At 36.9% G+C, this 22,051-nt stretch overlaps 1 protein-coding gene across 9 annotated transcripts in view; it reads left to right on the top strand.

The window, feature by feature from the left end:
- Positions 1-22,051, top strand: part of MDM1 (Mdm1 nuclear protein) — a 44,247-nt gene that overhangs the window by 16,813 nt on the left and 5,383 nt on the right. For 5 of the 9 annotated variants that reach the window (XM_032288014.1, XM_032288022.1, XM_032288008.1 and 2 more), the window contains 8 exons: positions 1,277-1,380; positions 1,458-1,557; positions 6,252-6,281; positions 6,615-6,790; positions 7,613-7,945; positions 8,839-8,951; positions 9,046-9,155; positions 19,890-20,142. In XM_032288014.1, the coding sequence (XP_032143905.1) occupies positions 1,277-1,380; positions 1,458-1,557; positions 6,252-6,281; positions 6,615-6,790; positions 7,613-7,945; positions 8,839-8,951; positions 9,046-9,155; positions 19,890-20,142 (1,219 nt within the window). Of the gene's footprint in view, positions 1-1,261; positions 1,381-1,457; positions 1,558-6,251; positions 6,282-6,614; positions 6,791-7,612; positions 7,946-8,838; positions 8,952-9,045; positions 9,156-19,889; positions 20,143-22,051 lie in introns of all 9 variants that reach the window. The other 4 variants (XM_032287999.1, XM_032288016.1, XM_032288012.1 and 1 more) reach the window with 3 other exon arrangements.

The raw sequence follows: 22,051 nt of genomic DNA on the forward strand, positions 1-22,051 counted from the left end.
CAGACATGGGTTGGTACTGAGAATATAAGGCTGGCAAACACAGCCCCAAGCAGCTCTTGGCTAGTGGAGAGACAGGCATAAATAAAAATGATACAGCATGATGAGTACTTAACAATATAGCAGGTAAGTCTACTATGTTTAATATCAAATGACTGTATTTACAGTAATCTCCAGGGGTAACAGTAGTGATAGAAATACTTATTTTAGGTTATGGAAATTAAACACATATATACTCACATATATTTTATTTTATTTTTTATTTTTTTATTTTTTTCAAGATAGAGTCTCACTCTGTCACCCAGGTTGGAGTGTAGTGGTGCAATCTCGGCTCACTACAACCTCTGCCTTCCGGGTTCAGGCAATTCTTCTGCATCAGCCTACTGAGTAGCTGAGACTGCAGGTGCATGCCACCATGTCCGACTAATTTTTAAATTTTTAGTAGAGATGGGATTTCACTATGTTGGCCAGGCTGATCTTGAAATCTTAGCCTCAGGTGATCCGCCCACCTTGGCCTTCCAAAGTGCTGGGATTATAGGCATGAGCCTTCATGCCCAGGCATCATGTGTATTTTAAACCAAAGCTTTAGCATGCCAAATTATAGCCAGTGTAATTCACATGATTTACCTCAGAATATAGAAACAACTGCTTTTGTGCGAAATTATAGCCTCTTAAGTTGCAGAATCAGGCTAAAATGATTATAAATTACAGGTAAATGGGGTATAAATACTATTTTTGAATCTCCTGGAATGTTGATACCTGATGTGTTATAGGTCCTAAAAATAGAAAGTGTCTAATTACAGGTAAATATGACTGAAAGTAAAATGATCTATACACACACACACACACATTGGGCCTATGATATTATTGTGGAAAAAAAGATTGTCATTCAGTAAGGTAACCTGGTAACTAATTCATCAGGATCCTATGTTTAGTTACTGTAACACAATTATAAATTTAGAATATCAAGTTCAGTATGTGCTAACATTATTTAGATACGTATTTGTTAACTTAAAAGTTTTCTTCCTTAGCCAAAGATCTGAAATCTTCATTGTTAGAAAATGAAACTATATCCTGAGCGAAACTTCAAAAATAACCAAATATACTAAAAATTTCAAAATTTGTTTGTTGATTTCTTATGATTTTTGTTTTCTTTAGTATTTAAGCTTCTAAAAATGGAAATGTAATTAAATATTCAAATCTAACTTTATAACATCCATGTTTTCACTTTGATGTGTAACATTTTAAGCATAAAAAGCTTAAGTTATTTCCATTTCAGTGTAATAAAATAGACGATCCTTTAAAATTGGAAGCAGAGATGGAATTGAAAGCCTTACACCAGCCTAAAAAGAAGCTTACTCCTTGGAAACATCAAAGGCTCGGGTATGTATTTTAATAGGAAAATACGGTATTTCAGTGATCAAATGGTGAAATATTTACTTTCATTTCATTTCTATTAGGAAGGTGAATTCTGAATATAGAGCAAAATTTCTCAGCCCAGCTCAGTATTTATATAAAGCTGGGGCTTGGACACGTGTGAAGGGAAGCATGCCAAATCAGGTGAGTGTACATGAGCTCAATAAGCCCTCATGTTCTTCCAGCCTCTATTAACACTTTAATTTCACAATGAGTTCTATTAACACTTTAATTTCACAATGAGTTCCATTTGGTAACAGAGACCACAATTTAAAGAAGTATGATTCAGTAATAGCATTAAAAGTATCAGGAACGTATGTATTAGGATGTAAATTATCAGTGTGTGTTTTTTTTAATGGCACTGGCTCTTCAGAAATTAGTATGTATTGAAGTCTTTTAAGTTAGTGCTTTTTACTGTCAAACATTTGATTGTGCTAATAGACTCAATTTGTGGAATTATATCATTATAGATTTGATTATTTCATAATCTCCAGACCTCCACTCTATCAACTGAAAATTAATTTTCAAGATTAAATAATTTGTCTGATAGGGATGACCATTGTCAGTGTGTACTGTTACAGTTTGTAGGCAAAAGAAAGGTGCAGCCTGTGCTGTTAGAGGCTTGAGCTACAGTGTTGGGGTACTCTAACATATGGAAGAAACTCTGGGGATCTGAAGGTAGGTTTGAGGGGAAGGGTAATTCTAGAGTTGGTAAGTGCTACTTTAGTACTAGCTTCTTATACTCAAAGGATAGACAATGGAACATTTTTGTTATTGTGTAATTAGCATCTTTTAAATCATATCTTGACAGTTGTTCTGTGAGAACAGGCTAAACGAAAATGTTTCTGTTTAGATTAGGCATTAGTAAACATCCCACTTCCCCCTCTCATTGTAAACAGAAGGATAATTTGGATGGGGAATGAGTCTTTTATTTAGCTCAGTACTTAAAACCATGGCCCACAATTATAGGTAATCAACCTCTGGGGGAAGGGGCTAGTGCTCTGAGCTGCTGGTTCTTTGAGCTGCAGCACCCAGACATATGTCCTGGCAACTGCCATGCTCTGCATATTGTTTCAGGAGGTCACTTAATTCCTTCCACTTTTGCCACTCCTTTGCTTTTTACTTCTCTATTTGAGCATGGCTCAAAGACAGCACAGGCAAAGTAAAAGACAACGTTCAAAGCTGTCCCAGATATTATCTGGGGCAATGTTCATATATTCACCTTAGTGAAATCAAGTTAACACTATGAGCATTGAAAGCAGCCATGACTAGAGAAAGGCAGTGAGTCAGCTAAATTCTTGAGCAGTTGATGACCATCCCACATCTTGGCAAAGATCTCCTGACTAAGGAGTCTAATAGTGGGAGTGAGGAAAAGCAGGAAAGAGGTAGAACAATGTGTGGCCGGCAAATCGGTATCAGCCACTGCCTGTTGTGTTTAGGCATGACACTATGTTGAGGTTATGCGAAACTCCTTGTTTTGGAAGACTGTTTTTTCTGAGATTTCTTTAAGCTAAGATGAGTTTAGGCCTCAGACGTAAATATCAAATGGACTGAGAAGATTGTTAAAACTGAAGTCATAGTAAGATGAGATTTCTTATCCTGCCTTGATGGAAGAGAACATTGTTGTCAATTTAAGATAGACTTTTCAAGGTTTCCTATTAGGATATCTTAGTAATGTTAAATTAAATACTATATTGGTGGTTTTAAATATTTAAATTAGTGGTATAGTTTGCCTTAATTTCTTTGGGAAAAATAATTCAAAAAGTAAATTAAAGTTGGAAAAGAGTAAGAATTTTTAGCTAAGACGTCAATGATCATGGATGATGATAACAGTTTTAGTTGACCAGCTTATAGACATTTAATATGGGCCATGTTTTACTTTTGTCTCTTGGAAGTCATTTACTATAGGCAGCGGATTATGAGGTTCCTAAATATAAGGTACAGTACTACTTCATTTTCCCACTCCTAACATTTCAGGAAGGAGCGTATTCACACTCTTCAAATGCACTCAGACGTAAGTGACTTGGTTGTTGGAATAATAACTCATTTTTGAGTCACATTAGTTTTTGAGTCCGTATGTCATCTTCATTTCTTTCTATGTTTGAGATGTATTTTTTGAATCTGTTTAGAGTCTAGTCACTGGAAATTTTATGCTAAGTCCCAAGTACCTCTCATATAGCATTAGGGTGGTTGGTTTTATTTGCCCAGTGGTTGTTCATTTGTCTTCTTTATTATAATAACCACGTGACCATTGCTTTTTAAAGTACTCACTTAAGGGATTGTTTCTTAATAATAGTCAGCAATTACAATTTTTTAGGTTCTATCCTAAGAATAACTACTTAATCTATGTTAACCTTTTTTTCTTAATTGTCAAGTAATCTTTTCATCATCCATTGGTTGAGGTGATTTCATTCTAACATGCCTTCTACAAATAGGACTGTGTTTCAAGATAAAGTCCTGCATTTGAGAGATGTCCTATAATTTGACAGACATTGTAAAGACTAGGTATAAAGTGACCCCTCATTTTTGGAGGAGGATTTTTGGGTAAAAAGAGTTTTTATCTCCAGTTTCTTGAGTTTGAATTTTCTGCATATATTTTAAATAATTTAGTTGAAGTCTTAATTTGGACAAAGAAATTAAGAAAAGGAGACATTCTACTTACAATTATATAATACAATATGATGACATTACTTGACCCAGAAAGGTGTGTGTATGTTGTTTTGAGTTGGGAATGGTTTTCTTTCTATCCTTTTTAGTGGCTCTGGTTATTCGCTGTATAGGTCATTCTATTTAACATTGAGTTCATGCCATTGATTATTTTCCCCCCTCTTTTTAGTAGAACATATTATTTTAGGAAATGTCAGCCTTCTAATTTTTCATCTTAGTTTAGGGTTATAGATATTGAAAATCGCATATTTGTAAAATATAGTATTGGCACTAAGATTACTAATAAAGATTTTTGATATAGTAAATTTAAAGCACATAGTTTTAAATGTCAGTAACAAATAGAACTGAATAAGTCAAAGTTCTACAAAATTTTTATAGATTATCTTTTTTCCCTCCTGTCTAAATGAAGTTGATGTCACGTAAAACTGGATGGCTGTGTACATGGAGGGTATTCATCCATTCTTTCATTCATCAAGCACGGATAGATGCAGTTGCCTCTGCCGCCTCCTTCATCTCCACTGTCCCGCAACTCTACCCAACACAGTGCAGGACTGATTGGTCCCCCTTTTGAACCACTTCTTCAATTTACATTTCGTTTTTTTTATTATGGCATAGAGCCCCACCAATATTATGATAATTTATGTACAGGTTGGCCTCCTGTCTCAGACTGTGAGCTCATTGAGTGCAGGGAGTTTCTTGCTTATCTTCGGCTGCCATGTCTAGCTCAGTCATACCACTTAGTCCACACTCAGGGCAGGTGTGGACTCAGTGTTTAAATGCTACATTTTTCCCTCACCTCAAGGGGTTCTTAGGTTGTTGGAGGAGGAGGACATGTGCAATTAATTCCAGTAAAATTGAATATGTATTAATGGAGATATGCACAAAGAACTTTGAGAACATAGAGGAGGAAGTGATGCTAAGGCATATAGGAGATGGAATGGCCATGAAACATTTGAAATCTGCGGGCACTTACTAGCATTAACATCTAGAGTATATCGAGGCACTTTATAACAAGGTTCCTGTACATTCAGAATACCCTGGTTAGAAGTTCAGTAGAGTTAATTTGTGTACCGCACTTCTACCTGTTAAATGCAAAACCACTGTGAGAAATTTTCTTTAAAGTTTTAGGAGTTGACAGAAATGATAAATGAACATAGCTTATTATTATTTTTTTTGGCAATGAAGACAATATTTCAAATTATCTTTTCAGGTATGGTTCATTAGAGTAGGACTCTGTTGGGATTATATGGTTTCTTATGCAATACAGGTGCTGTATTTTGCTTTGTCCAATTTCCTGGAGATGTAACACTTTCATCTCTCTGCACTCACAATTGTATCTTGTTAAGGAGCCGAGAATATGTTTCTACAATTACTTTTGCATTGCCTTTCATTATTTGCTTTTCATTTTTTGCCCTGAAAGAGAAGCAATTCTAGAATAAAAATTTTCTATCTTGATGAAGAATTAGTGTTTTTTGAGAATAAAGATATTAAACAGAATTTTAAGGGTAAAACTTCATTATGTTTTTTACCTTGTGGAATTGTACTTGGATAAGCCAGCAGGTGGCAGTATGATGTATAAAGTGAAAGACATTGGTACAGCTCCTTTTCATAAGAAAATAATACTTGCATATTAAAGAATTCATGTTACTTTGTAAATCATCAGAGCTTTTTTTATCCTGTCATTTTGTTGAACATATTGCAATTATGATCTTATGGGCTATTATTTTTAATTATATATTTAGTGCTTTTTTTTTTTTAAGTTGAGGTTTTGCTGATTCCAGGGGAATATTGAGGAATTTGGAGAGGGAAGCCTCATAACTATCTCAGTGGGGGCTTCTGTAGCAGTAGCAGCTGTATATAAAACCGTGAAATAAAGCTAAGTTAGGGATTTCTGGCATGTATCTTCCAGAGGTGGGGAAATAGTAATAATAATTAGATTGCCTAATTTACCTGTCATCAGCAGTATCCCAGCCATGCAAGAATGTGGCTGATTTTCAAGATAATAATAAGGTATCTTGGTTACTGAACTAATTGCTAAAAATACTAAGAAATATTGATTGACAAGTTTGGTAGATACTTAGAAAGGAGAATAATATGTTTCATTGGTTTCCATTAATACTTAGTTATGGCATTAACCTATCATTAAGTGTGTTTCTGTATTCCTTCTCTAGGGTTCTGTAAATGCCATGTGGTATGCCGAGGTTGGTTGCTTTTGAGTTTTTAAAAACTATAATAATGCATATATTACTTGTGTAATTTCAGTTGGAATAAAAAGTAGGTGTCAGTATTTTTCTTAGCTGCTATGAATTTCTCCCTGCCTGCTGGTCTGAAATAAAATAACTGCATCATGCTTTAGTTTGATTGTTTTAGTTTTTGCTTAAATGCACAAAGTCTGATGACTGTATGTGGCTAATTTTGCTTGCCTTTGTCCTTGGTCCCTGGCTATATTTGTACAATGTCTTTGATATGCTACTTGGTGCTATTTGTAAACAAGCATTTACAATACTATGTGATGTCTGAACTCTCCTGCATAGGTTAAAGAACTCCGAGAAAAGGCTGAGTTTTATAGGAAGCGAGTTCAGGGGACACATTTTTCTCGGGACCATCTGAATCAGATTCTGTCTGATAGCAACTGCTGTTGGGATGTCTCCTCAACCACAAGCTCAGAAGGAACTGTTAGTAGCAACATCAGAGCATTAGATCTTGCTGGGTGAGATATTCTTTGTGGATGGTGAAAAGTTTGTTGAAGCTTATGTAGATCATAGAATGACATAGGAAAAATGACCTGACTACTCAAAATTTGTCTCCTAGTCAAATGGAAATGTGGCAGCCATTTATTTCATTTTTATTTGCTGTGAAAAATAAAGCAATGTAGACTTGCTTTATTTGTGTATAAATAATACATAATGTAAATCTGGAAGGCTGGAGTTTTATAATATTCTTTGTTGAAAATTAATAGCAGAGAAGGGATGACTATATGGTAGATGTAAAAAGACCTTTAGAAGGTAAAAAGAAAGTCAACAACAACAATAAAAACTTAGAGACTATAAGCTATTAATACATATCCATTATCATTCATTAATGGATTTTGTGGCTAATTCAGAACTTCGTTCCTGATTTAATGGGAGAGCTCTCTGCTGTTTTGGGTTTAAAGTGAACATGATTTAACTATTTGTAAGAGAAAGTAATTGAAGAACTTAGACCGTGGGGGTCCTAGTTTATGTGTGTAAATGCCAGTTTAGAGGCTAGGTATGACTTGTGTCAGCAGATGTACACAAACATATATGTGAAGGTAGGAGTAAAAGAAGATAAACATATTTTGGAATATTTTAATGGAAACTCCAGATTGTAACTTTCATTTATTTTACTATAAGACGAATTATATTTCCTTCTTCAATACCTGAACAAGGCAGTATCTAGGGAATACATATATTGTGAACAGTAGAAGGAAATGATAGACTCAGTAAAATTGATGTAGACTAGAAAAGTGCAAACTATTTACATTTAAAATAAAACTTACTTTGTTATGCAGAGACCCTAGAAGCCATAAGACTTTGCAGAAATGTCCTTCTACAGAACCAGAAGAAAAAAGAGATATCATGGAAGAACAGCCCCAGAAAAATACCATGGAGAAATTGGGCGTGTCAGCTCCCACCGTACCTGTTAGGAGGCGGCTGGCATGGGATGCAGAGAACACCACTGAAGACGGACAGAAACAGCCCAAGGAGAAAGAGGAGGAGAAGGAGGAGGAGGAGGAGGAGGAGGAGGAGGAAGAGGACAGGAAAATGGACAAGCAGGCTTATATAGGAGAGCAAGAGCAGTTGGATGTACATGAGAAATCTAAGGCAGACAAGATGAAAAAAGGGTGAGAGTTTTAAATTACTCAGTATAGAGAAGCGTTATTTACATAGTTGATATGTATTTTGTTTTGTCACTAAGTATAGTGGTTTGCACTTTTGATTTTATCACTAATAAAGTGCAGATTTTATTTCAGTGTCACAAAGTAGGCATTGCTGTATGGTTAATAATCTGATCCACTCAGGTATTTAAGTCACCACTGATTGGTAATTGAATACTTGAATTCTGGGGTACTTTGGGAGGAAATAGTTAGGTTTATTTTCATTTATGTCCTGTAATTTATGGTGTGCCATATTTGCAAATGTGTGTGGAAGAATGACTATGTTTAAAGAAATAAACTGGTGTTCTTTAATATCAGATGATTCTACCAAAAAAGAAAATGTTTTGTAACATCTTGAAAAAGGTGATTTCTGAAAATAGCTAATTCCTATTGTTTTGTGTGTAAATTGCCTTGGGGAGTGGCTCTTCTCCATCACTGATAATAGTGCCTTTTGTCTATAATCCAAATCACTTATTTATTCATGGTTGTTACAACTAATAATATGGAACTTGAGCCTTGATATAAGGAAGGATTCTCTGCTGTATTGGTTCTGACTTGCAGTGATTTCCCCCCATCCAGTATTCAGTCACTTTTTTCTTTGTGGGTTGTTTTTATCTATTGATATAGCTTATAGTATTTTTTCAGTGTTCAAATTTTATTTTTGATCTTGTGCTTAGTTGTTCTATTCATTATTGAAAATTTCAGTCACTTTTAACTGCCTGTGGATTTGGTGGTTATTTCTTCAGAAACAAAATGGCCTCCTCTTACAAGTTTTATACTTTAAGTGATGGCAAAGTATTTTTTTATCATATGTTCTAGAGGAAATGCTGTATAGATTCATAGATTGTTTCAATTTATAGGTCAGATTCTTCTTCTGTATCCTCAGAAAAAGGAGGCCGGCTTCCTACTCCCAAGCTGAGAGAACTTGGTGGAATCCAGAGGACTCATCATGATCTCACTACTCCAGCTGTTGGTAATTGGCAAACATCATGCAGTTCTTATTTAACCTGCTTTTTCTACATGATAATTTAATGTAATTGAAACTGTCATCTTCTTTATTTTTCCAGGTGGTGCTGTTTTAGTGTCTCCATCTAAGATGAAGCCTCCAGCCACAGAGCAGAGGAAAAGAATGACCTCTCAGGATTGTTTAGAAACTTCAGAGAATGAATTTACTAAGGTAAATATATTTTGGGAAAAAAGCATCTCATCTGGGACTAATCATCATAGACACATGTAAAAAATAAATGATAGGTTAAGATTTTAGAGAATTGTGGCTATGATATGAGGAGATGATACTATTAACATGCTTTTAATAAGGCAAAAGGCTTGACTTTTTTTCTGGTAGAAGCATTGCATTTTTGTTAATACACTTTCAACTTTGTCAGTAGTGACTCAATAGGAAGAGGAAGAAAGCATACTTTTATTGAGCATCTACTGTGTGACAGTGGTGTTCCTGCTATGTTCCAGGCATTGTTTTAGTGTTGGGGATATAGCAGAGAACAAACAGGCAAAGATCATGGCCGTCATTGAACTTACATTCTAGTGGTGGAGAGAGACAATAAACAATATAACCAGATAAAATATGTAGTATTTTAGATATTGATTAGTATTAAGGAGAAAAATAAAGCTGCTGAAGTGAACAGGAAGTGGCTAGGAAAATCCTCAGTGCGAGAGTGGCATTTAAGCAGGATCTGAAAAACATAAGGGATTGACCTGTATGCGGATCTGGGAAGGTCTAGGTGATGAGAACAGCAAGTGCAGATCCCTCAGGTGAGAAGGTACCTGCTTCCTTGAGGAACAGTTTGGAGGTCAGTATAGCTGGAGAAGAGAGAGAATGAGAAGGAGAGTAGTGTGGATAGAGTTCAGAGACATAATGGAGTGCTAAATTGTGTAGGGCTTTGTAAATCATAGCAAAGATTAAAAATTTTTTTCTCTGTATGAAGTGGGAAGCTATTGGAAAGGTACAGGAGTGACATGATTTTACTTAGTTTTTTCTGAGGTCTTTCTGGCTGCTGTGTTGAGAATAGATAGTAGCAGAGCAAGAGCTGTGGCATAAAAACAGTTGGGAGTCACTTACGCTATCCAGGTAAGAGGTGATGGTTGTTTGGACCTTGGTGGTGGCAGTGAAGATCATATGATAAAGTTCAATTTTGGATACACATGGATACAGCCAACAAGATTTGCTGATGGATAAGATCTGGGGTGGGAGAAAGAGAAAAATCAAGGATGACTCGAGTTTTGGCCTTAGCAATAAGGTTGGAGTCACCATTTAACTGAGCTGGGGAAGGTAGTGTGAGGAAAATATTTGTTGGGGAAGATCAGTAATTCTGTTCTGGACACACTAAATTTGAGAAGCTTATTAGACATACAAGTAGACATGTTGAATAGGGAATTGACTATATAGGTTTGGAGTGTAGAGAGGAGAAGTTGGGCTATAGATACAGATTTGAGGTTCTTTATAACTTAGGTGGGTCAGGTATTTAAAGTATTGAGACTAGAGGAAATCAAGGGAGTGGGTATAGACAGAGAAGAATAGTTGCAGACAGATCTGAGCCCCAGTTTTTTGATATTGGGAAGTTGAAGACTAGTAAGCAAAGAGATTGAAGAAGAGCAGCCAGTGAAGTGGTTACAAACAGGAGACTGGTATTCTGGAGGTGTCAGAAAGGGAGAGTCAAGAAGGGAGGTGTCAAGAAGAGATAGGTCAGTAAGACAGGACAATTGCTTATTGGATTTAGCAACACAGAGGTCATTGGTGACCTTGGTAAAGGGCAGTTTTGGTGGAAGGGAGGGAAAAAAGCCTAAGTGCGAGTGAGTTCAATAGAAAAAAGAACAGAAGAATTGGATACAGCTGCCACAGAAAATTCTTTGAAGTGTTTCTTTTCCAAGAAGGGAAGCAGAGTAATGCAGGGGTAGTTGGGAGAAGTGAGATCAAGATGGAAGACATAACAGCACATTTGTATGTTGACAAAAATAATTTTGGAGAGAGAAAAGTTGATGGTGCAGGAGTGGGGAAAGTTGTTGGAAAGATGCCTTTGAGTAGGAGAAAGGGCTTAGGATTTGGTGGAGATGTGGAGGGGCTGGCTTTTGACACCGATTGTTTCTTCATTGTTACAAGAGGGAAGGTATAATTCATGAGCACTGCTGGTGAATTTAGGAAGATGTGATGGCAGCTTTTGGAAAGCCTCTTCTGATTGCTACTTTGTGACATGTGAAGAAAGATCCTTGCTGAGACTAAGGCCGGAGAAGATGTTGGAGATTCGAGGAAAGTGAAAGCATAGAGTAGTCATCTCAGAGAGTGGGAGAGTGAGTGGGCCAGGGGAATGTATAATATTTTAGGCCAATGTTAAGGGCCCATTTTAAGTTGGTGGTCACAAAGGTGGTGGAAGACCAGTCAGGAAGGATTGTGTGCTTTCTCCAGGAATGTTTGGCTGCAGAGGTGCAGGATAGATAGAGAGTTGGATTTACCTAGGATTTTGAACTTGTCATGAGAGTAAGACAAAGTGAGAAAAAGGGTAATGGAGTTAAGGTATATATGAAGAAGGGATTATAATGATTGGCTGTTGAAGTTGAGTTGGTTAAGGAAGGACACTGGGACTTGAAAACAGTACAGAGGTAATAGGATCAGTGGATGGATGGTCTTGGTAAAATAAAAGACTTGTTGGAATTGGGGCATCCGTGGGGAATAGTTTCAAAGTTAGGAGATGGCGGTCAGAAATTGAGATTATGGAGAGGTTGTAGTTACTAGTAATGACAAGGCTTAACATATAATCATGAGTGTAAGTGGTTGGAGTAGAATAAAGAACATTCAGAGAAGAGGTTGAAAAATCTATAGGGAATTTTGCTGATGACTGTTTGTGAATTTGAATACAAAGTAGTAGTTTTCAGGGATTGGGAACAGGTGGGAGATGGGATCAGAGCACCTTCTACCTCTTAATCCCCAGTGCTTAGAACAGAGCCCAGCTCATAGCAGGTAACAGGCTGAATGAATGTTATTGAAGTGACAGAATATCCAAACTATTTCCTGTTGCTTATGTATATGTTGGTTTATTAAAGGAAATGTGACATTAGGAATACAGTCAGAAGACTCATGAGAATCAAATCTTAGTGAACTGTTCTGCTCCTCCTGAGAAATATCCAGGCTGCCACCTGGAAGGTGTGAGCGTTTAGGCAGCTATATACATGCAGCTGATTCAGCCAAAACAAGTGACTCATCCATATTTGCAGCTGGATTTATATGTATTATTTTCACTTACTCTTGAATTAATTTATTGAATGAATAGAGTAATATCGTCCCTCAGAATTTTAATGCCAATCTCTGTCTCACTGTGCGTGCTATGTACTTGTAACATTTTAATTACCAACTTCTCTAAAATAAGCAAGCTTCTGGCTCACGCTTGTAATCCCAGTACTTTGGGAAGCTGAGGTGGGCGGATCATGTAAAGCCAGGAGTTCAAGACCAGCCTGGCCAACATGGGGAAACCTTGTCCCTACCAAAATTATAAAAATTAGCTGGGCATGATGGCAGATGCCTGTAATCCGAGCCACTCGGGAGGCTGAGGCACAAGAATCGCTTCAACCCGAGAGACGGAGGTTGGAATGAGCAGAAATCACTCCACTGCACTTCAACCTGGGAGACAGAGCGAGACTGTCTCCAAACAAACAAATACATACATATATATGTATATATGTATGCAAGTTTATTATTGACAACTTGATTGGATATCCTTCCATGTGAATTTTTCTGCCCCCAGCACTACCAGGGACTATACCAGGAGCTAGCTAGATTTTGTTATTTCCCAGTGTCTACGCTTTGGTTACTGGTAGGCAGAGGAGTTGCTAAACTTTGATATATACCATCAGTTTTTCCCCTTATATTCTCTTACTAAAGCATTTATAAGAAATTACATTATTGTAATATATAAAATTAAACTTGTAGGTCATTCAATTTCCAATAAATTATCAGTATGTCCCAAAACTTTGGGGTAGAATTCTCATATTGATTTGATCATCAAGAAGCATTTTCAAATCTTAAAATTATATTAAAAACCCAAGTGTGCATTAGCTCACTTTATTCATCAGCAGATTTACCCACATGCTATGGCAATGATAATGAATAGAAACAGACATGGTACGTGAGCTTATGAAGCCTGCAGCAGTCTGATCAGGGAGATACATGTTAACTACACCAAAAAAAAAAAAAAAAAAGAAATTAACAAGAGTTTCAATATCAAAGTACTTAGTGCTATTCTGGAAGGAATTGGCCTAATCATGGAGATCAGGAACCTTTTTGGAAGCCAGCGATGCTTCTTTGAAAAACTCATAATTGAGCTAAGATGAAGAAGAGGAAGCATTAACTAGGAAAAAAGGATGGGAGAAGGAGCATAGGCTATTCCAAGATCTTGTGGAGAGAAAGAATGTAGAGTTTGAGGAAACAAAGATCAATACAGTGTGTGGCAGGGAGCATGGTGCAACATGAGGCTGGAAAACAGCAACATTGGGATTTCTGTCATTATCTCCAGAGCAGTGGGAAGCCATTGAAATATTTTAAGTATGGGAATTGTGGTGGATATATGTTTTGCAAGATCTGTTTGGCTGCCATAGGAGGCAACAGTAGATTGTGAATGCCCTTAAAAAGCCATTGCAGTAGTCCACGTAGGAGGTGTTGGTAGCTTGGATGAAGGAGGGTGGGAATAGATAAAAGTGGATGAAACTGCACAATTGTGCAAGGAGAAGAATGATAAGGCTTGATGCTGGGTTGGGTAATGGGGGATAAGAGACAGGGATGCCTGCTTAGTTTCTGGCTTTCCCATCAAGATTGATGGAGGTACCATGCACAGAGCAAGAGAACTCTGGACAAGGAGCCTCTTTGGAGGGGAGTTGTATTTTCATTCATTCAATTTGATATTTAATAGGCTCTTACTATGTGCCAGGCACTGTTCTGGATTCTGGAGATTCATTGGTAATCAAGACAATATCCCTGCCTTCATGAGGCTTATATTTTCATTGGGAGGAATGGACAAATCATTTTTTAAGAAAATAATTTCACATAGTAGTAAGTACTGTTAATGAAATAAAACTACAGATGACCTCTAAGGGATGGGTAAGGCAGCTTTAGTTTGGGCTGTTCAGGACAGGCATCTCTAAGGAGATGACATTTTAGCTGAGACCTGACTGATGAGGAAGGTGCCCGTGCAGAGATCTGGGGCAGATTGTTTTCCAGTTAGAAAGAACAGGGGCTGGGCTCAGTGGCTCACGCCTGTAATCTCAACACTTTGGGAGGCCAGGGCAGGTGGATCACTTGAGGTCAGGAATTTGACACCAGTCTGGCCAACACAGTGAAACCCTACATCTACAAAATTACAAAAATTTGCTGAATGTGGTGGCACATGCCTGTAGTCCCAGCTACTTGGGAGGCTGAGACACAAGAATTGCTTGAACCTGGGAAGCGGAGGGTGTAGTGAGCCCAGATTGTGCCACTGCACTCCAGCCTGGGTGGCAGAGTAAGACTTCATCTAAAAAAAAAAAAACAAACAAACAAACAAAAAAAATCCAGCAAGCAAATGCAAGTGTTTTTGCCTAGGGCAGGAACCCAGAGATAATTAAGAGAGTTAAAAGACTAGTGTGGCTGGAGCCTGGAGAGGAAAGAGGAGAGGGCAGGAAGTGAGATTGGAAAGGGAGGCTGAGTAAGGATCTTGGTTGTTATTTATTTATTTTTAAATTAAATTTAATTTTATATTCACTTTTTTGGGTGGGGAGGGGAGGACAGGGTCTCGCTCTATTGCTCAGGCTGGAGTGTAGTGGTATGATCTTGGCTCACTGCAACCGTTGCCTTCTAGGCTCAAACGGTTCTCATGCCTCAGCCTCCCAAATAGCTGGGACTACAGGTGCCTGCTGCCACATCTGGCTAATTTTTTGTATTTTTAGTAGAGATGTGGTTTCCTCGTGTTGGCCAGGCTGGTGTTGAACTCCTGACCTCAAGTTTTCCACCTGCCTCAGCCTCCCAAAGTGCTGCAAATTCAGGTTACAGCCACCACTTCTGGCCCATTTATTTTGCTTTTCGAGACAAGGTTTTGCTTGATTGCCCAGGCTGGAATGCAGTGGTGAGATCATGGCTCATTGTAGCCTCCTGGGCTTAGGCAATTCTCGCACTTTAGCATCTGACTAGCTGGGACCACCAATGTGTGCCACCATGCCTAGCTAATTAAAAAAAAATTTTTTTTGTAGAGATGGGGTCTCACTGTGTTGTCCATGCTGTTCTGAAACTCCTGGGCTCAAGCAGTTCTCCTTTCTTGGCCTCCCAAAGTGGTAGGCTCACAGGCCTGAGCCAGTGTGCCAGCCTGAATTTTATTTTAGATTCAGAGGATACATATGCAGTTACATTGATATATTGTGTAATGCTGGGGTTTGGGCTACTATTGAACCCATCACCCAAATAGTGAACATTGTACCCAATAGGTAGTTTTTCAACCCTTGCACCCCTTCTTCTCTTCCCCCTTTTGTAGTTCCTAGTGTCTGTTTCCATCTTTATGTTGTGTGTACCTATTGTTTAGCTCCCACTTATAAATGAGAATATGCAGTATTTGATTTTATGTTTCTGTGTTAATTCACTTAGGGATAATGGCCTTCAGCTGCATCCATGTTGTTGCAGTGAACATAATTTCGTTCTTTTTTGTGGCTGCACAGTATTCTATGGTGTGTATATGTACCACATTTTCTTTATCCAGTCCACTGTTAATGGACACCTATGCTGATACCATGAGTTTGCTAATGTGAATAGTGCTGGATTAAACCTGTAAGTGAAGATCTTTTTTCATAGAATGATTTCTTTTGGGTAGATACCCAGTAGTGAGATTGCTGGGTTGAATGGTAGCTCTAATTTTAGTTGTTTGAGAAATTTCCATACTTTTTTCCACAGGGGTTGCATTTCCTTTTCTCTGCATCCTTGCCAACACCAACACCTGTTATTTTTTTGACTTTTTAATCATAGCCATTCTGACTGGTGTGAGATGATATCTCATTATGGTTTTGATTTGCATCTCTGGTGATTAGCAATGTTGAACATTTTTTCATGTTTGTTGGCTGCTTTGCCTTTTAAGAAGTGTCTGTTCATGTCCTTTGCCCAATTTTTAAGGTAGTTGTTTTTTTTCTTGTTAAGTTCCTTATAGATTGTGGATATTAGTCCTTTGTCAGATATGTCATTTGCAAATATTTTCTCCCACTCTGTAAGATGTCTGTTTACTCTGTTAATTGTTTCTTTCGCTGTGCAAATGCTATGTAGTTTAATTAAGTCCCAGTTGTCAATTTGTTTTTGTTACATTTGTTTTTCAGTACTTAGCCATAAATTCCTTGCCTTGGCCAATGTCCAGAAGAGTGTTTTCTAGGTTTTCTTCTAGGATTTTTATACTTTGAGGTCTTACATTTAAGTCTTTAATCCATCTTGAGTTAATTTTTGTATATGGTGAGAGGTAGGGGTCTGATTTCATTCTTCTACATATGGCTAGCCAGTTTTCCCAACACTGTTTATTGAATAGGGTGTCCTTTTTCCATTGTTCATTTTTTGTCATCTTTCTTAAAGATCAGATAGCTGTAGGTGTATGCCTTTATTTCTGGTTTCTCTTTTCTGTTCCATTGGTCTATGTATATGTTTGTTTGCCAGTACCATGATGTTTTGGTTTCTGTAACCTTATAGTAGAGTTTGAAGTCGAGTAATGTGATGCCTCCAGCTTTGTTCTTTTTTTTCACTTAGGATTGCTTTGGGCCCTTTTTACCCCTTCCGTATGAATTTTAGAACTTTTTTCTAATGCTGTGAAAAATGACATTGGTAGTTTGATAGGAATTACATCGAATCTGTAAGTTACTTTGGACAGTATGGCAATTTTAACAATATTGATTCTTCTAATCCATGAGCGTGGAATGCTTTTTCATTTGTTTATGTCATCTATAATTTATTTCAGCAGTATTTTGTAGTTCATGTGGAGGTCTTTCATCTCCTTGGTTAGCTGTGTTCCTAGGTACTTTATTTTTGGGGGAGCTATTGTAATGGGACTGTATCCTTGATTTGGTTCTTGCCCTGAATTATTGGTGTGTAGAAATGCTACTGATTTTTGAACATTGATTTTTGGATCCTGAAACTTCACTGAAGTCATTTAGCAGTTCTTTTGGAGGGATTGTTAGGGTTTTCTAGGTTTAGAATCATATCATGAGTGAACAGAGATAATTTGACTTCCTCTTTTTCTATTTAGATGCCTTTTGTTTTTTTTCTTGCCTGATTGCTCTGGGTAGGACTTCCAGTACTATGTTGGATAGAGGTGGTGAGAGTGGGCATCCTTGTCTTGTTCTCAGGGGGGAATGTTTCGAGCTTTTGCCCATTCAGTATGATAGTGGCTGTGGGTTTGTCATAGATGGCTCTTACTATTTTGAGAGGTAATGTTCCTTCATTGTCTAGTTTGCTGAGGATTTTTATCATGAAGGGATATCAGACTTTATCAAATGCTTTTTTTGTATCTGCTGAGATGATCAATTTTTAATTCTGTTTATGTGCTAATACTATTCCCAAAAATTGAGCAGAAGGGATTTATCCCTAACACAGTCTATGAAACTAGTATCATTCTGATACCAAAATCTGGCAAGGACACAACAAAAAAGAAAACTGTAGGCCAACATTCCTGATGAACATAGACTCAAAAATCCTCAACAAAATATTATTAAACTGAATCCGGCAGCATATCAAAAAGATAGATAATTCATCACAATGAAGTGGAGCTTATTCTCTTGGATATTATTCTAATGGCGCTGGGACACCTCTGGAATATGTGAAGCAACAAAGCAAATATGATATGATTCACAGGGTAAATCACTGTGGCTTCTCATTGGAAAACTGCTGTACACAGGGCTAAGTAGAGCGGTGAGGCCTCTTGGCCTTTTGAGGTTTTAGGCCCAAAAACAGATCACAGAATCAGTTATGTTAAACCTGGGAACCCCGTGTGTTTTATTTTACAGGTTTCTTTCAGGTATTTTCAGCAATTGTAAAACCAATTTGACAGAGATCACAAATTTTGTTCATATGTGTAGAAAAAGGAATGAAAAAAAGCAATATCTCTTTGGAATTATTTGTATTGTACTGTGATACTCGTTTAAAAAGGAAAGCAAGTAGAAGGTTTGTGGTTTTATCCTAGATATTAATTTGAAATATGTTTATTGGTTGAGACCAACAGCAGCCCTAGGCCCCTTTGAAGCAATAAGCTCTACAATCACAGAAAATGATATTTAAGTTTAGAAAGTAATGTTTTGAATGTTACATTGATAGAATCAAAGATAATAAGTGAAGGCAACAACTACAAGAAATAATCAGGAAAGTGTGGAACTGTATTTGATTTTACTGACTTGCCTTCTTTTAATTTAATTTTTTTAAATATATAAATAGAGATGGGTCTTGATATATCATTGTCCAGGCTAGTCTTCAACTTCTGGCCTCAAGTGATCCTCCCTTCTCAGCATCCCATGGTGCTAGGATTACAGGCATGAGCCACTGCATCTGAACTATTTTTATTGTATTTTTTTAGACAGTCTGTCTCTGTTTCCTGGCTGGAGTGCAGTGATGCAATTATGACCCACTGCCATCTCTGGCAATCTCTGTCTCTCGGCTCAAGCAATTCTTGTGCCTCAGCCACCCAAGCATCTGGATTACAGGTGTGTGCCACCACACCCGACTAATTTTTGTATTTTTAGTAGAGATCGGTTTCACCATGTTGGCCAGGCTGATCTTAAACTCTTGGCCTGAAATGATCATCCTGCCTTGACCTCCCAAATGTTAAGATTACAGGTGTGAACCACCGTGCCCAGCTGCCTTCTTTTAAAAAGTAAAATTGTTAATGACTTTTAGGATAGTGATACTTAGGCATTGTAGAAAACAGCAAATGCTGACCAAACTATAAAAGAAGATAAATATCTCACATATATATATACTGTTTAGGGACATCTGCTGTTACATTTTTGAGGTATTTAGGTATATATATGTGTTAGTATATTTGGTTATTTATTATACTGTAGAAAGGTTTAATTATTTTTAGCACTGTTTTGTGAACATATTTTCATATCATGAAATATTTATAATCTTATTTTTATGGAAACATGCAGTCTATAGTTATACCAAAGTTTTTAAAAACCAGATGCTTATTGTTGAAATCTAATTGTTATTTAGATTCCTGTTGTTATTTCTTAATCTGTTTTGAAGAACTACTGTAAAGAAATCCATCCTTTAGCTACATTTTTGTTTATATTATTTTGTATATGTAACTACTCCCCAAGTATTACTGTATAGTCAAAGAAGTCAAAGAACACAAAATTTTAAGGCTTCTGCTATGTTTTGCCAGCGCCACAGAAAGATTGTACTCCCAATAGCATTCTATGAGATTCCCAATTTTTCCACATCCTTGCCAGCTCAGGTGTCACTGTTTTTTAAAAAATTAATCTTTGAAATTTGGTAAGTGAAAAATTAGTATCTCACTGCTTTCATTAATTATAATTATTTGATCATTAGTAAGGTAGAATATGTTTACTGTTTGTGATTTGTGTGTACAGTATATGAATTGCTCATTCATACTTTTTCTACTTTTTAATTAGATTTATATTTTTTCTTATTGCTTTTAAAGAAACATTTATGTAGCGATGCTAATTCATTATCAATCATAAAGGTTGTATATTTTTCCAAATTCTGCATTTTTCTCTTAATTTTTAAAATGTCTACGTATTTTGTTTATACAGCCAAGTCTGTTTGTCTGTATCATATCTTTCCCACACTGAGGTTGCATAAATTCTCTCACATTTTCTCCTGTTTTTTTGCATTTAAATGTTTGGCCTATTTATTTATATATCTACACATAGGTATCTCTCTTTTTTTTTTGTCATTTAGAAAGAAAATCGTGCAATATCCCTATTGACTTCTCCAGCTGCTGGTATAAAAACAGTTGATCCTCTGCCTTTGCGGGAAGATTCTGAAGACAGTATCCCCAAATTTACTGAGGCAACTCTTCCAGCTTCAAAAATTCCAGAACACCCAACAAATACCCCTGGACAGTCGCCTTCTCCACTGCATGTTCCATCCTACTGGCATCCCTCTCGTCGAATTCAGGGCTCTCTTAGAGATCCAGAGTTTCAGCACAATGGTAATTATTTTCATTTTAATTTTTTGTCTTTTAAAATACAGTGTTATACTGATAGGTACAAAGGCCAAGAATGCACTTTATATTAATAAATCACTTATTTCTTATTTTTGGTTAATGTATTAATGACATTTCTTTAAATAGGAAAAATCCCTCTTTGGGACACCCAATTGTGCTTCACCTAAGTTCGCTTTTTGCTGTTATATATGTGTGAGATATCTCAAGTTCTTATCTATAGACATAGAGGGAACCCATTAGATAGATGCCAGTAGCATGCCTTCTCTGTATGTGGCAACCAAAAACGTCTCCAGACACATTGCCAAATGTTGCCTGAGTGTAGAATTCACGGCCAGACATGATTTTCCTTTAGTTGTAGTAGGCATTGCTCAGCTCCTCTAGCTTCCACTGTTAATGTTAAGAAGTTGAATGCCACTTTTATTCTGGATCTTTTATATGTGGTGTTTTCTTTATGGCAGCTTTTAGGATCTTCTCCTCATATCTAATGTTCTGAAATTTTATGATGTGCCTCTGAGTGGGTATTTTTTTATTCATTTTGCTGGTACTCCATAGACCTTTCAATCTGGAAAATTCTCACTTCTGGAACATTTTCTTGAATTATTCAGTCAAAAATTCCCTCTCCTGGCCGGGCACAGTGGTTCACGCCTGTAATTCCAGCACTATGGAAGGCTGAGGCAGGTGGAATACTTGAGGCCAGGAGTTTGAGACCAGCCTGGGCCACAGGATGAAACCCTGTCTCTACTACAAAAAAATTAGCTTGGTGTGATGGTGCATGCCCTTAGTTCCAGCTACTTGGGAGGCTGAGGCATGAGAATTGCTTGAGCCTGGGTGGCAAAAAAAAAATAAAAAATTTTCCCCTTTCTCTGTTTCCTGTTTCCAGGACTCCTATTAATACAGATGTTGGACATGATTTTATGTTTTATCTTACCTCTCCTATTTTTCATCTCTGTCTTTTAATTTGAAAAGTTACTAATTTTATCTTCTGTCTTTTCTGTTTTTAAAATTTTTTATTTCAATAGCTTTTGGGGTACAGATGGTTTTTGTTACATGGATATATTCTCTAGTGGTGAATTCTGCATTTTAATGCACCTGTGGTCTATTTTGGAAAATGTTCCCATGTGAAATGATGAGAAGAATGTATATTCTGCAGCTGTTGGGTAGAATGTTTTGTAAATATCTGTTAAGTCTATTTGTTTTAGAGTATTGTTTAAGTCCATTGTTTCTTTGTTGGCTTTCTGTCTCAATGATCTATCTGTTGCTGTCAGTGGTGTATTGAAGTCCCCTACTATTATTATGTTGCTGTCTACCTCATTTCTTAGGTCTAGTAGTAAGTGTTTTATGAATCTGGGAACTCCAGTGTTAGGTGCATATAAATTTAGGACTGACTGTAGTATCTTCTTGTTGGATTGAGCTTTTCATTTTATATAATGACATTTGTCTTTTTTTAAATTGTTGTTACTTTAAAGTCTGTTTTGCCTGATATAAGACTCCAGCTTGCTTTTGGTTTCCATTTGCATGGAATATCTTTTCCTATCCGTTTACCATGAGTTTATATGAATCTTTGTGTGTTAGATATTTGGTTTATGGTTTTTAATCCATTCTGCCATTCCATGTCTTTTAAATGGAGCATTTAGGCCATTTACGTTCAGTGTTAATATTGAGATGTGACGTACTGTTCTATTCATTATGTTAGCTGTTATTTACTTTGTTTTCTCTGTTGTGTTATTGTTTTATAGGCCCTGTGAGTTTTAAGCTTTTAGGAGGTTCTGTTTTGCTGCATACCAAGCTTTTGTTTCAAAATTTAGAACTCTTAGCGTTTCTTGTAGTGCTGGTCTGGTAGTGACAAATTCCCTCAGCATGTGTTTTTCTGAAAAAGACTTTATTTGTCCTTAAT

The sequence above is a fragment of the Sapajus apella genome, unplaced genomic scaffold (assembly GCF_009761245.1).
Source record: "Sapajus apella isolate SASKATOON/1434 unplaced genomic scaffold, GSC_monkey_1.0 scaffold2, whole genome shotgun sequence".
NCBI classification, from domain to species: Eukaryota; Metazoa; Chordata; class Mammalia; order Primates; family Cebidae; genus Sapajus; species Sapajus apella.